The 12,963-nt window shown below is 53.8% G+C and overlaps 1 protein-coding gene across 1 annotated transcript in view; it reads left to right on the forward strand.

The window, feature by feature from the left end:
- The first annotated feature begins 6,265 nt into the window (after nt 1-6,265).
- LOC141161415 (uncharacterized) overlaps nt 6,266-12,963 on the forward strand; it is a 160,648-nt gene continuing 153,950 nt past the window's right edge. The window contains 2 exon segments of the mRNA XM_073646225.1: nt 6,266-6,274; nt 6,548-6,809. Coding sequence (XP_073502326.1) covers nt 6,266-6,274; nt 6,548-6,809 — 271 coding nt within the window.

Genomic DNA, 12,963 nt, shown 5'->3' on the forward strand with positions numbered 1-12,963 from the left:
GAGACATGATGAACGCCACCTTGGCCCGGTCAGAGGGGAACTGATGTGCCAGGAGTTCAAAGTGCAGCGTGCAATGATTTAGGAAGCCCCGACATAAGACGGGGTACCACCAAAACGTGGAGGTGCAGAGAGCCGGGTTCCAGAGCCGGGTGCCATAGCGCCAGTAGGTTGGGGTGCCGCCGGAGCAGGTGTCGCTCGGCTAGAGACGGACAAAGACGGGGTGGACAGCGTGTCCAGGCGAGAGTTGACTGACCGCAGATAGGACAGGAAAGTCTCCTGTTGGGATCTCTGACATGAGACCTCCTGGTACAGATCAGAGAGTGAAGGAGCCTGGGGGCCACTGGGTTCCATGGCCTGTGCAAACTGTCACGGGTCCGGGTGGTGGAACCTCTGTGCTTCGGTGCAAGGAGGGACCAGAGGGGCGTGACTAAGTACCTACTCGGCCTGACCAAGGTCGCACGGCGGCTCAATCGACTCCGTGAACCAGGGAGGGACCGAGCAGGGGGACCAGGTGCCACTCTGGGACTGACCTTGTGTGAGAGCAGGTGACTCCAACGGGTCAGATGGCAGGAACTGACCGGTACAGCGGATGAGCACGGCAGGAAGGCTGATGGGTGGACCGGGTAGATAAGCAGGCTGGTTCGGCTGATAGCCAGACGGGTACTGCGGGTAGGCGAGCTGGCAGGCACGACAGGTAACTGGCAGGTGCTCCAGGTAAGCAGGCTGGCGGGCACGGCAGGTAACTGGCAGATGCTTCCAGGTAAGCAGGCAGGCGTGCAGAATTATAGACAGGCTGGCAGGCTGGGCTGTAGCCAGACTGGTGGGCAGGACTGACAGGCAGACGGGCGGGCAGAACTGACAGGCAGCGGGACCTGAGGGCTGAAGCAAATGTTAGCACACAGAACAACAACCTTGCACAGGCACCTCCATATTGGAGGAGGTGCTTTAAACAGGGGAAGTCCTCCAGCCATTGACCGGGGACTTTTTAGGACGGCACGCGCGGCCCCTTTAAGAGGGAGGGAGCACGCACGCGAGCATCCTAAGCACAGTGCCCGGGAAGCTGAGCGCAGTGTGCGCCATAGTAGCTTCAGAACGGGAGCCGGAAGATGCCGAACCAGGGCAGTGGCGGTGAGGGGAACGGAGTCTCTGCCCGGCAGGAGGCAGAGATGCAGACGCAGAGGGGGAAATTGGAAGAAGGGAAATACTCTTGTACATAGGGAGCAGTATTATAGCAGTTATATTCTTGTACATAGGGACAGTATTATAGTAGTTATATTCTTGTATATAGGGAGCAGTTTTATAGTAGTTATATTCTTGTACATAGGGGGCAGTAATATAGTAGTTATATTCTTGTACATAGGAGCAGTATTATAGTAGTTATATTCTTGTACATAGGAGCAGTATTATAGTAGTTATATTCTTGTACATAGGAGCAGTATTATAGTAGTTATATTCTTGTACATAGGGGCAGTATTATCTACTATATAATTGTCTTATCCCGTCTGTCTGTCTGTCTGTCTGTCTGTCTATCTGTCTGTCTGTCTGTCTCTCTGTCTGTCCAGGAAATCCCGCGTCGCTCATTGGTCCGGCAGTGGCCAATCAGCGCCGCGGTATTTCAGAAAAAAGATGGCGGCCGTTAGTGGCTCATCTGCGGGACGGAGCTCAGCATGTTGTAGCCGGGAGATGAGCGCCGCGAGGCGCTCATCTCCCAGCCAGTACCAGCAGAAGGACCCCGACCGCCGGACCCATCTGCGGGACGGAGATGCAGCCGGGAGATGAGCGGCGCGAGGCACTCATGTCCCGGCCGGCAGCAGCGGAAGGACCGCCGGCGTCGCTGACATCCATGCGGAAGGGAGGACCGGGGAGCGGCGCTGTGGGTCGGGATACTTCTGCTGCGAGCGCCCGCTCATGTCCCGGGTTCTCGCAGCGGAAGTAGCCGCACAGGCAGCGCCGCTCCCCGGTCCTCACCAAGACGATTCGATGATTGGTCGCGGTCTTCGGACCCGACCAATCACTGATCTTAGCGCAAAAGTTAAATACCGCTGTGCTGATTGGTCGCGGACGCTGCCCGCGACCAATCACCGATTTGGGCGCCAAATTTAAATATCGGCCGCGACCAATCAGCACAGTAGTGGTTAACTTTAGCCGCAAGATCAGTGATTGGTCGCGGGCCAAAACCGCGACCAATCACCGATTTGTGCGGCACATTTAAATAGCGGCCGCGACCAATTGGATGTCAGCGCCGCTCCACGGTCCTCCCTTCACACCCTTGCCGCATGGATGTCAGAGGCGCTGCCTGTGCGGATACTTCCGCTGCGAAAACCCGGGACATGAGCGGGCGCTCGCAGCAGAAGTATCCCGACCCGCAGCGCCGCTCCCCGGTCCTCCCTTCACACCCTAGCCGCTGATGTCCCCACAGTATCCGCATGGTGTTACAAAGATCCGGACATTTGTGTTTGGGCGCCAAATTTAAATATCAGCCGCGACCAATCACCGATCTTGGCTCCACATTTAAACACCGCTGTACTGATTGGTCGCGGCCGCTATTTAAATGTGGCGCCCAAATCGGTGATTGGGCACCACAATCAGCAGCCGCGACCAATCAGCAGAGCGGTGTTTAACTTTAGCGCCAAGATCACTGATTGGTCGCGTGCGGAGAGCGCGACCAATCAGCGAATCGTATTGGTGGGGAGCGGAATCGTATTAGTGAGGACCGGGGAGCGCCGCTGCCTGTACGGATACTTCGACTGCGAGAAGCCTGGAGATGAGCGACTGCTCGCAGCAGAAGTATCCCGACCCGCAGCGCCGCTCCCCGGTCCTCCCTTCACTCCCTAGCCGCTGATGTCCCCACAGTATCCGCATGGTGTTACAAAGATCCGGACATTTGTGTTAAAAATCGCTGATTGGTCGCTGGCGCTGCCCACGACCAATCACCGATTTGGGCGCCAAATTGAAATATCGCCGCGACCAATCAGCACAGCGGTGTTTAAATCTGGAGCCAAGATCGGTGATTGGTCGTGTCCGATATTTAAATTTGGCGCCCAAATCGGTGATTGGTCGCGGGCAGCGCCAGCGACGAATCAGCGATTTTTAAGACAAATGTCCGGACTTTTGTAACACCATGCGGATACTGTGGGGACATCAGCGGCTAGGGTGTGAAGGGAGGACCGTGGAGCGACGCTGCTTGTGCGGATACTTCCGCTGCGAGAACCAGGGACATGAGCGGGTGCTCGCAGCAGAAGTATCCCGACCCGCAGCGCCGCTCCCCGGTCCTCCCTTCACACCCTAGCCGCTGATGTCCCCACAGTATCAGCATGGTGTTACAAAGGTCCGGACATTTGTGTTAAAAATCGCTGATTGGTCGCTGGCGCTGCCCACGACCAATCACCGATTTGGGCGCCAAATTTAAATATCGGCCGCGACCAATCACCGATCTTGGCTCCACATTTAAACACCGCTGTACTGATTGGTCGCGGACGCTATTTAAATGTGGCGCCAAAATCGGTGATTGGTCGCGCCCAGCGTCGGCGACTAATCAGCACAGCGGTGTTTAAATGTGGAGCCAAGATCGGTGATTGGTCGCGGACGATATTTAAATTTGGCGCCCAAATCGGGCAGCGCCAGCGACCAATCAGCGATTTTTAACACAAATGTCCGGACCTTTGTAACACCATGCGGATACTGTGGGGGAGATCAGCGGCTAGGGAGTGAAGGGAGGACCGGGGAGCGGCGCTGCGGGTCGGGATACTTCTGCTCCGAGCGCCCACTCATGTCCCGGGTTCTCGCAGCGGAAGTAGCCGCACAGGCAGCGGCGCTCCCCGGTCCTCACTAATACGATTCCGCTCCTCACTAATACGATTCGCTGATTGGTCTCCGCACGCGACCAATCAGTGATCTTGGCGCTAAAGTTAAACACCGCTCTGCTCATTGGTCGCGGCGGCTGCCCACGACCAATCACCAATTTGGGCGCCACATTTAAATAGCGGCCGCGACCAATCACCAATCTTGCCGCCACATTTAAACACTGCTGTGCTAATTGGTCACGGACGCCAGGTGCGACCAATCAGCGAGCTTGGCGCCAAATTTAAACAACGCTCTGCTGATTGGTCGTGGACGCCAGACGCGTCCAATCAGCGAGATTGGCGCCAAATTTAAACAACGCTCTGCTGATTGATCGCGGTCGCTGGCCGAGATCAATCAGCAGTATTGGCGCAAAATTTAAACAACGCTCTGCTGATTGGTCGCGGCCGTCAGCCGCGACTAATCAGCAATTTTGGTGCCAAATTCAAACAACGCTCTGCTGATCGGTTGCGGCCGGCGAACCAATCAGCGATTTTGGCGCCAAATTTAAACCCCGCTCTGCATCGCTCTGCTGATTGGTCGCGGTCACCGGCCGCGACCAATCAGCAGTATTGTCGCCAAATTTAAACACCTCTTTGCTGATTGGTCGCGGTCGCGACTAATCAGCGATTTTGGTGCCAAATTTAAACACGCTCTCCATTCCTCACTAACACGGTTCGCTGATTGGTCGCGGCCGCCGCCCATGACCAATCAGCGATTTTGGCGCCAAATTTAAACACCGCTCTGCTGACTGGTCGAGGCCGGCGACCGCGACCAATCAGCAGAGCGATGCAGAGCGGGGTTTAAATTTGGCCCCAAAGTCGCTGATTAGTCGCGTCTGACGGCCGCGACCAATCAGCAGAGCGTTGTTTAAATTTTGCGCCAAAATCGCTGATTGGTCGCGGCCGCCGCCCATGACCAATCAGCGATTTTGGCGCCAAATTTAAACACCGCTCTGCTGATTGGTCGCGGCCGGCGACCAATCAGCAGTATTGGCGCCAAATTTAAACACCGCTCTGCTGATTGGTCGCGACTAATCAGTGATTTTGGTGCCAAATTTAAACACGCTCTCCAGTCCTCACTAACACGGTTCGCAGATTGGTCGCGGCCGCCGCCCGTGACCAATCACCGATATTGCCGCCAAATTTAAACACCGCTTTGCGATTTGGGCGCCAAATTTAAACGCCGCTCTGCTAATTGCGCCCCGTCGGCCGCATACCTATTCTAGAATACCCGATGCGTTCTAATCGGGCCACCATCTAGTAGTAGTTATATTCTTGTACATAGGGGGCAGTATTATAGTAGTTATATTCCTGTACATAGGAGCAGTATTATAGTAGTTATATTCTTGTACATAGGGGCAGTATTATAGTAGTTATATTCTTGTACATAGGAGCAGTATTATAGTAGTTATATTCTTGTACATAGGGGGCAGTATTATAGTGGTTATATTCTTGTACATTGGAGCAGTATTATAGTAGTTATATTCTTGTACATAGGGGGCAGTATTATAGTAGTTATATTCTTGTACATAGGGGGCAGTATTATAGTAGTTATATTCTTGTACATAGGGGGTAGTATTATAGTAGTTATATTCTTGTACATAGGAACAGTATTATAGTAGTTATATTCTTGCACATAGGGGGCAGTATTATAGTAGTTATATTCTTGCACATAGTCGGCAGTTTTATAGTAGTTATATTCTTGCACATAGGGGGCAGTATTAGAGTAGTTATATTCTTGTACATAGGGGGCAGTATTATAGTAGTTATATTCTTGCACATAGTCGGCAGTTTTATAGTAGTTATATTCTTGCACATAGGGGGCAGTATTATAGTAGTTATATTCCTGTACATTGGAGCAGTATTATAGTAGTTATATTCTTGTACATAGGGGGCAGTATTATAGTAGTTATATTCTTGTACATAGGGGGCAGTATTATAGTAGTTATATTCTTGTACATAGGGGGTAGTATTATAGTAGTTATATTCTTGTACATAGGAACAGTATTATAGTAGTTATATTCTTGCACATAGGGGGCAGTTTTATAGTAGTTATATTCTTGCACATAGGGGGCAGTATTATAGTAGTTATGACAGGTTTAGTGCACCAGTGATGTGAATATCAATAGTGACTGTAATCGTAAATTTCCTATATATCTGGCGCTGACTCCCAGACAACACCACCTGTAAGTAATAGTCAGACGGACATTTTTATTACTATATCATTGGCAGGCAGATTAATGCCTCGCTCAGTTGACTGACTGTTTCCTATTAGTAAATTGCCACCAGTGGGACGCGGCAGCCAGTGGGCACTGGGTAATTAGGATATTTCATGAATCTCCACGACCTGGGCGATGATACATCCGTCCCCGCGCTCGGTCATCACTCATGCACTTTGTAATCTCTAGGATGGGTTTTCCGATATGAGGCCAGTAAAGCTCCGCGGCTTCGGCCAGGCTTGTTCCTCGCACTAATTACATTATTACACTGGGAATTAATCAGTTTATTGCTTCTACCTAATAAACTGCGGCAATCAATTACATTCCCTACAGACCAAAGCCAGAATTCTGGATGGTCTGAGACGTCCGGGGGTCGTCATCTTCAGGGAAAAAGGAAAGTTTCTTGTTTGATCTTAATCTCGTTAATAACATAATGTTCTCATTATTTCGGTATTTTACACCATGTTTTTTCGGGCGACCGTATAGGAGGAGCTGTACACCGAGCAGACGAAGCTGTATACCGAGCAGGCGGAGCTGTATAACGAGCAGGGGGAGCTTTGTACCGAGCAGGCAGAGCTGTATACCGAGCAGGGGGAGCTGTATACTGAGCAGGGGGAGCTGTATACCGAGCAGTGGGAGCTGTATACCGAGCAGGCGGAGCTGTATAACGAGCAGGGGGAGCTTTGTATCGAGCAGGCGGAGCTGTATACCGAGCAGGGGGAGCTGTGTACCGAGCAGGGGGAGCTGTGTACCGAGCAGGCGGAGCTGTATACCGAGCAGGGGGTGCAGGCGGAGCTGTATACCGAGCAGGCGGAGCTGTATAATGAGCAGGGGGAGCTGTATACTGAGCAGGCAGAGCTGTATACTGAGCAGGGGGAGCTGTATACTGAGAATGGGGAGCTGTACATAGAGCAGGGGGAGCTGTATACCGAGCAGGTGGAGCTGTATACCGAGCAGGGGGAGCTGTATACTGAGCAGGGGGAGATGTATACCGAGCAGTGGAAGCTGTATATCGAGCAGGGGAGAGCTTTATACCAAGCAGAGGGAGCTGTAAATCGAGCAGGGAGAGTTGTACACCGAGCAGGGGGAGCTGTGTACCGAGCAGGGGGAGCTGTGTACCGAGCAGGGGGAGCTGTATACTGAGCAGGGGGAGCTGTATACCGAGCAGTGGGAGCTGTATACCGAGCAGGGGAGAGCTTTATACCAAGCAGAGGGAGCTGTAAATCGAGCAGGCAGAGCTGTATACCGAGCAGGCGGAGCTGTATACCGAGCAGGGGGAGCTGTATACTGAGCAGGGGGAGCTGTATACCGAGCTGTGGGAGCTGTATATTGAGCAGGGGAGAGCTTTATACCAAGAAGAGGGAGCTGTAAATCGAGCAGGGAGAGTTGTATACCGAGCAGGGGGAGCTGTGTACCGAACAGGGGGAGCTGTATACCGAGCAGGCAGAGCTGTATACCGAGCAGGCAGAGCTGTATACCGAGCAGGGGAAGCTGTATACTGAGCAGGGGGAGCTGTATACCGAGCAGTGGGAGCTGTATATCGAGCAGGGGAGAGCTTTATACCAAGCAGAGGGAGCTGTAAATCGAGCAGGCAGAGCTGTAAACCGAGCAGGGCGAGCTGTATACTGAGCAGGGGGAGCTGTATACCGAGCAGTGGGGGCTGTATATCGAGCAGGGGAGAGCTTTATACCAAGCAGAGGGAGCTGTAAATCGAGCAGGGAGAGTTGCATACTGAGCAGGGGGAGCTGTATACTGAGCAGGTGGAGCTGTATACCGAGCAGGCGGTGCTGTATACCGAGCAGGGGAAGCTGTATATGTGGCACCCCAGGGGTCTGGTTTCCACAGTAATAGCAATATTACGTCTGTGAGCAGGTGGGAGGTCTCCTGGTCAGGAATCCTATGCATGCCACACCTCCTGCCCAGTCCTGGGAGGGGAAGAACTTCCCCTATATAAAACTAGGGCTGAGGCAGGGTTAGGGAGAAAGAGCAGAGAACACAGACAGAGACACAGTCTGGTCTGTAGTGGAGCAGCTTTAGGAACAAGAAAGATCAGGAGCTCTGGGGAAGTCGTGCTAAAAGGAATCAGGGGCTGGCAGCTGTAGAGCTCGCCCTGATTGAAGAGTTACCACCGGACCCGGAGTCCGAGGCTGTGGGGACTAATCCTTACCCAGCAGCAGAAACCGACCGGCAGGGGATTTCAGGTCCTCTGGCCAAGAAACCCGAAGGCACGGTCACACGCGTGGGACCAGCACCGCCGTCGTGGAGCGGAAGCCACTAGAAGGCCCCGAGTCACCGGCCATACGGGTGAGCACCACACGGTACACTTAGGGACGTGGGCTACTTTTATCAGCCTCTAGCAAGGTAGCCAGAAGAGTACGATTAGTTGGGGAGGCCTACAACTCCGCCTGGCCAGGGGAGATCCCATCAGCTCACGGACTGACCAGGCCCCGATTGCTAGCCAGTACTCCGGGAGGGTCTACCTTGTCACCAGTAAAGACCCAAAACTACACCGCACCGTCTCTGAGTGGTTCCTGCTACCCCCTTCATCCACGTCGGCTGCCCTGAGGCCATACCCCTCCCGTTGGGGGTTATACCATCCATGCTGCACAATCCTTCCACCGGCCTCAGCGGTCTGCCCTGCAGCGGCAGCTCCATAGCTGCATTCAACGGGTGGCGTAGTCGTCCAACATCTACTGCTAATACTCAGCCACACAGTTTGACTCCCTGGGCACGGACCGGGTCACCGCCACGAGACTACTACCCCCAACAGGCCCGGCTCCGGGTAGTCCCCGCGTGCGCAACGCTACACCAAGTAGGCCCAGGGGCGCGTCAACTTTTGGCGTAGTCGGCAGGATTTCGTGCCCGCAACCACCGGGTACTGCGTGCCTGAAAAAGACTGTTCAAACTTACCAGTGGTGAAGATTCCCGCCATCCGGCGCCATCTTCTGCCTTCTTCCCGCCATCCGCGAAGTTTTCCCGCCATCCGGCGCCATCTTCTGCCTTCTTCCCGCCATTCGTGGAGTTTTCCCGCCGTTGGACGCCATCTTGAAGACGCCGCGCGGGAAGAAGAGGGGCGTGGACTCCGAAAGCGCGCGAGAACTGAAGCCCCGCCTCACGTCAGGACGTTGCGTAAGGTCCTGGAAGGAGCCCAGCAGACGCCGACGTCACAGGAGCGCGACGGAAGGTCCTCAACCCTGACGATCCACTGCGGAGCCGCGGCCTACGGAAGAGGATCATCGCAAGGTAGGCCACGGTCCACTAGGGGGGGAGAAAGATGTCGGATACGGAGGAGAGCTTCACTGCCTCAAACCCCGCCAGCGCCACCGCTGCTGCAGTCATGCCTTTCACCATGCCCTATATCCCGGGAGCAGCCTGGCTACCCCAGTACTCAGGGGAGTCACATACCCTGAATGACTTTAAAGAAAAGCTGGATAGCCTCTTCCAGGTGTACCCCCTCACAGAGGAGCAAAAAGTGAGCATCCTGGTGGCCCAACTAACCGGGGCAGCCCAAAGGGAGGTAAAGTCCTGGCCACCTGGGAGGAGGACTGTTGCAGGGATACTAACCCGGCTGAGGGACACCTTTGATACCCGCACCTCAGACGAGATTAAGCTTAGATTCTATGGGTGCAAGCAGCGAGCACATGAGAGTATAAGGGACTATGCACTAAACCTACAAGAGGCCCTGAGAGCCATTAAGCAGACCGACCCTGACGGCGTGGGAAACGAGGACAGGCTGTTGACCGAACAATTTATAGAGGGACTATATTGCAATGCCCACCGAACCCAGTTGCGGGCAATGGCCTTACAGGATCCTCATCTGGACTTTGCACAGTTCAAGGACAGAGCCATCCGGGTGCTCCGAGAACCGGCACCGGGTGGCGTGGTGACCCACAGGCGCCCTACTACCGCTTACCACCAGGAGGCGGCGCCCTTGTCAGTAGGGCCTGTGGGAGCTGATGCGCAGGCTATGAACAATGACCCGGCTCCGGACCTGCACCATCAGGTCCAAGAGCTAGCTAAAAGCGTTGCTCCGCTAACCCGAACTGTGCAGTCTTTACAGGTTTCCACTCCAGGGAAGATCCAGCTGGCATCCGGACCGGAGGACATCCCGTGGCGTCGACCAAGGAGGACCCCACCGGCCAGAGGAAGACCCAGCGACCGGTACAACGAGGACGGACAACCTATCTGCCACCGCTGCAATCAACCCGGACATATGGCAAGGTACTGTCCTTTAAACTGGCACAACCTGGGGTAGAGGGCCAACCCCCAGGAAAAAGATCACCAGGCCCATCGAACTGGCGCGACAAATATGTGGGAGGACGTCCAGTCTTGCCTGTGGTACTGGATGGCATCCCTATGAGTGCCCTACTGGACACCGGGTCACAGGTCACCACCATCCCGTACGTGCTCTTCAAGCAGTACTGGAATGACTCGGATATAACCCGCTATCCAGACGACGACTTGAGTATCATCGCCAGTAATGGTCAGCCCGTGCCACAGATCGGATTTAAAGAAATGACCATTAAAATCGGTAGAGTCGAACTGGCAGCACAGGGACTGATCATTGTAGACATTGACAAACGCGAGAGTCACCCAAAGATAACTCTAGGAACTAATGTGATTGAAAATTGTCTTGCAGAGGTGATTTTCATTTTACAGCAGGTTGCCAAGAACGCCAGCTCCGGTCAGCAGCGAGTGCTCCAGAAAGAGATCCGGGCACTGATGCGACGGCAACAGGTGGAACTCTCTGGTGGTGAGATTGGTAGCGTAAGAATGTGTGACCCTTTCCCTATTGCCATGCCCCCGAAAAGTGAAATGATGATTTGGTGCCGGGCAGCTATTGGTCTGAGAGGTAGAGATTACCAGGCCATGGTAGAACCAGTCTACTCAGACAGTAGGCCCACCATTTTGACAGCTCGGGGGGTAGTTGATGTACGCCATGGGAGGGTGCCCGTTCGTATAATAAATATCGGGAAAAGGGAAGTATACCTGCCCCGGTATGCTACGCTAGCCAAATTATATACTATCAACCAAAATTCTATACAGTCTGTGGAACCCTTGCCTCCATCTCACCCGGAGGAAGGTAACGGCTCTACGAAAATAATGGAGGATTGGTGTCAGCAACTACATTTGGGTACTGACTCCACTCCCTCCCACCAGAAACAGGGAGTCTACCGGGTGGTTCGAGAGTACGAGAGAGTGTTTAGTAAACACCCGTTAGACTTCGGGCGAGTCAAGGGGGTAGAACACCACATCCCCACGGGAGACCATCCTCCCATAAAAGAGAGGTATCGACCCGTACCCCCTGCACACTACCAACACGCCAAGGGGATGCTTAGAGACATGAAGGAGGCTGGGGTAATCAGGGATAGCTGTAGCCCCTGGGCAGCTCCACTAGTCTTGGTCAAAAAGAAAGACAACACCATGAGAATGTGTGTAGATTACCGGAAAATTAACCGTATCACACACAAAGATGCGTACCCCTTACCAAGAATAGAGGAGTCTTTGGCTGCTTTAAAATCTGCTAACTTCTTCTCCACCTTGGATCTCACTAGCGGGTACTGGCAGGTTCCTGTAGCAGAGGCGGACCGGGAGAAGACCGCATTCACCACCCCGATGGGACTTAGCGAGTTTACCTGCATGCCGTTCGGACTCTGCAACGCACCAGGAACCTTCCAGCGATTGATGGAATGCTGTCTGGGACACCGAAACTTTGAGACGGTCCTGTTATACCTGGACGATGTCATCGTCTATTCCAAGACCTACGAGGACCACCTGAAACACCTGGCGGAAGTGTTCGAAGCTCTGGCAAGTTACGGCCTAAAGGTGAAACCCTCCAAGTGTCACCTCCTGAAGCCAAAGGTGCAGTACCTGGGACACGTGGTGAGTGCTGACGGAGTGGCTCCCGACCCTGATAAGATCACCGCAATTAAGGAATGGCCAAGCCCCTCCAGCGTAAAGGAAGTGAGGCAGTTCCTCGGGTTGGTAGGCTACTACCGAAGGTTCATTCCCGGTTTCACCAAAAAGGCAGCTCCTATGCAGGACCTCCTGATAGGCCAGTCCAGGAAGGCCAAGAACCAGAAGCCACCCTTCAGATGGGAGAAGCTGGAAGAAGAGTCCTTCCGCCAGCTGAAGATGGCCCTCACGGGGGATGAAATCCTGGCGTACCCTGATTATAGCCAGCCCTTTATCCTCTACACCGACGCCAGTAACATCGGGCTAGGAGCCGTACTGTCCCAGATCCAGCAGGGGAAGGAACGGGTAATTGCTTACGCCAGCCAAAAACTGCGACCCACCGAAAGAAACCCTGAGAATTACAGCTCATTTAAGCTAGAGTTCCTGGCAGTGGTGTGGGCAGTCACCGAACGCTTTAAGCACTACCTCGCTGCTTCCCGGTTCACCGTGTACACGGATAACAACCCGTTGACACACCTGGACACTGCAAGACTCGGTGCCCTAGAGCAGAGATGGATGGCCCGCTTGTCCAACTATGAGTTTACAATCAAATACCGGGCAGGACGCTCCAATACCAACGCGGACGCCCTGTCCAGGATGCCGAACCTACCGGACGTAGGGGAAGATTCAGAGGAACTGGAAGAAGTTGAACTCCCCGCGTTCCACCGTCATGGGACTATCCAGTATTCCCACCGTGTAAGGAGTAAGCAATCCGCTACGTTCAACCCATTACCTCATTACAACTGGGCGGAGACGCAAGACAGTGACCCTGCCGTCCAACTGGTAAAGGAGATGCTGACTCGGCCAGATGCACGCCTTGACCCAGACGCTCCGGAGGAAGCCAAGCAACTGTGGGCTGAGAAGAGTCGACTGTTCCTTTACAAGGGGAAGTTGTGCCGCAGAATGGTTAACTCCCGGACGCATGAACTAATCTGGCAAGTAGTGGT

Source organism: Phyllobates terribilis, unplaced genomic scaffold (assembly GCF_046119375.1).
Source record: "Phyllobates terribilis strain yellow unplaced genomic scaffold, ASM4611937v1 Scaffold_9__5_contigs__length_417890890, whole genome shotgun sequence".
NCBI lineage: Eukaryota > Metazoa > Chordata > Amphibia > Anura > Dendrobatidae > Phyllobates > Phyllobates terribilis.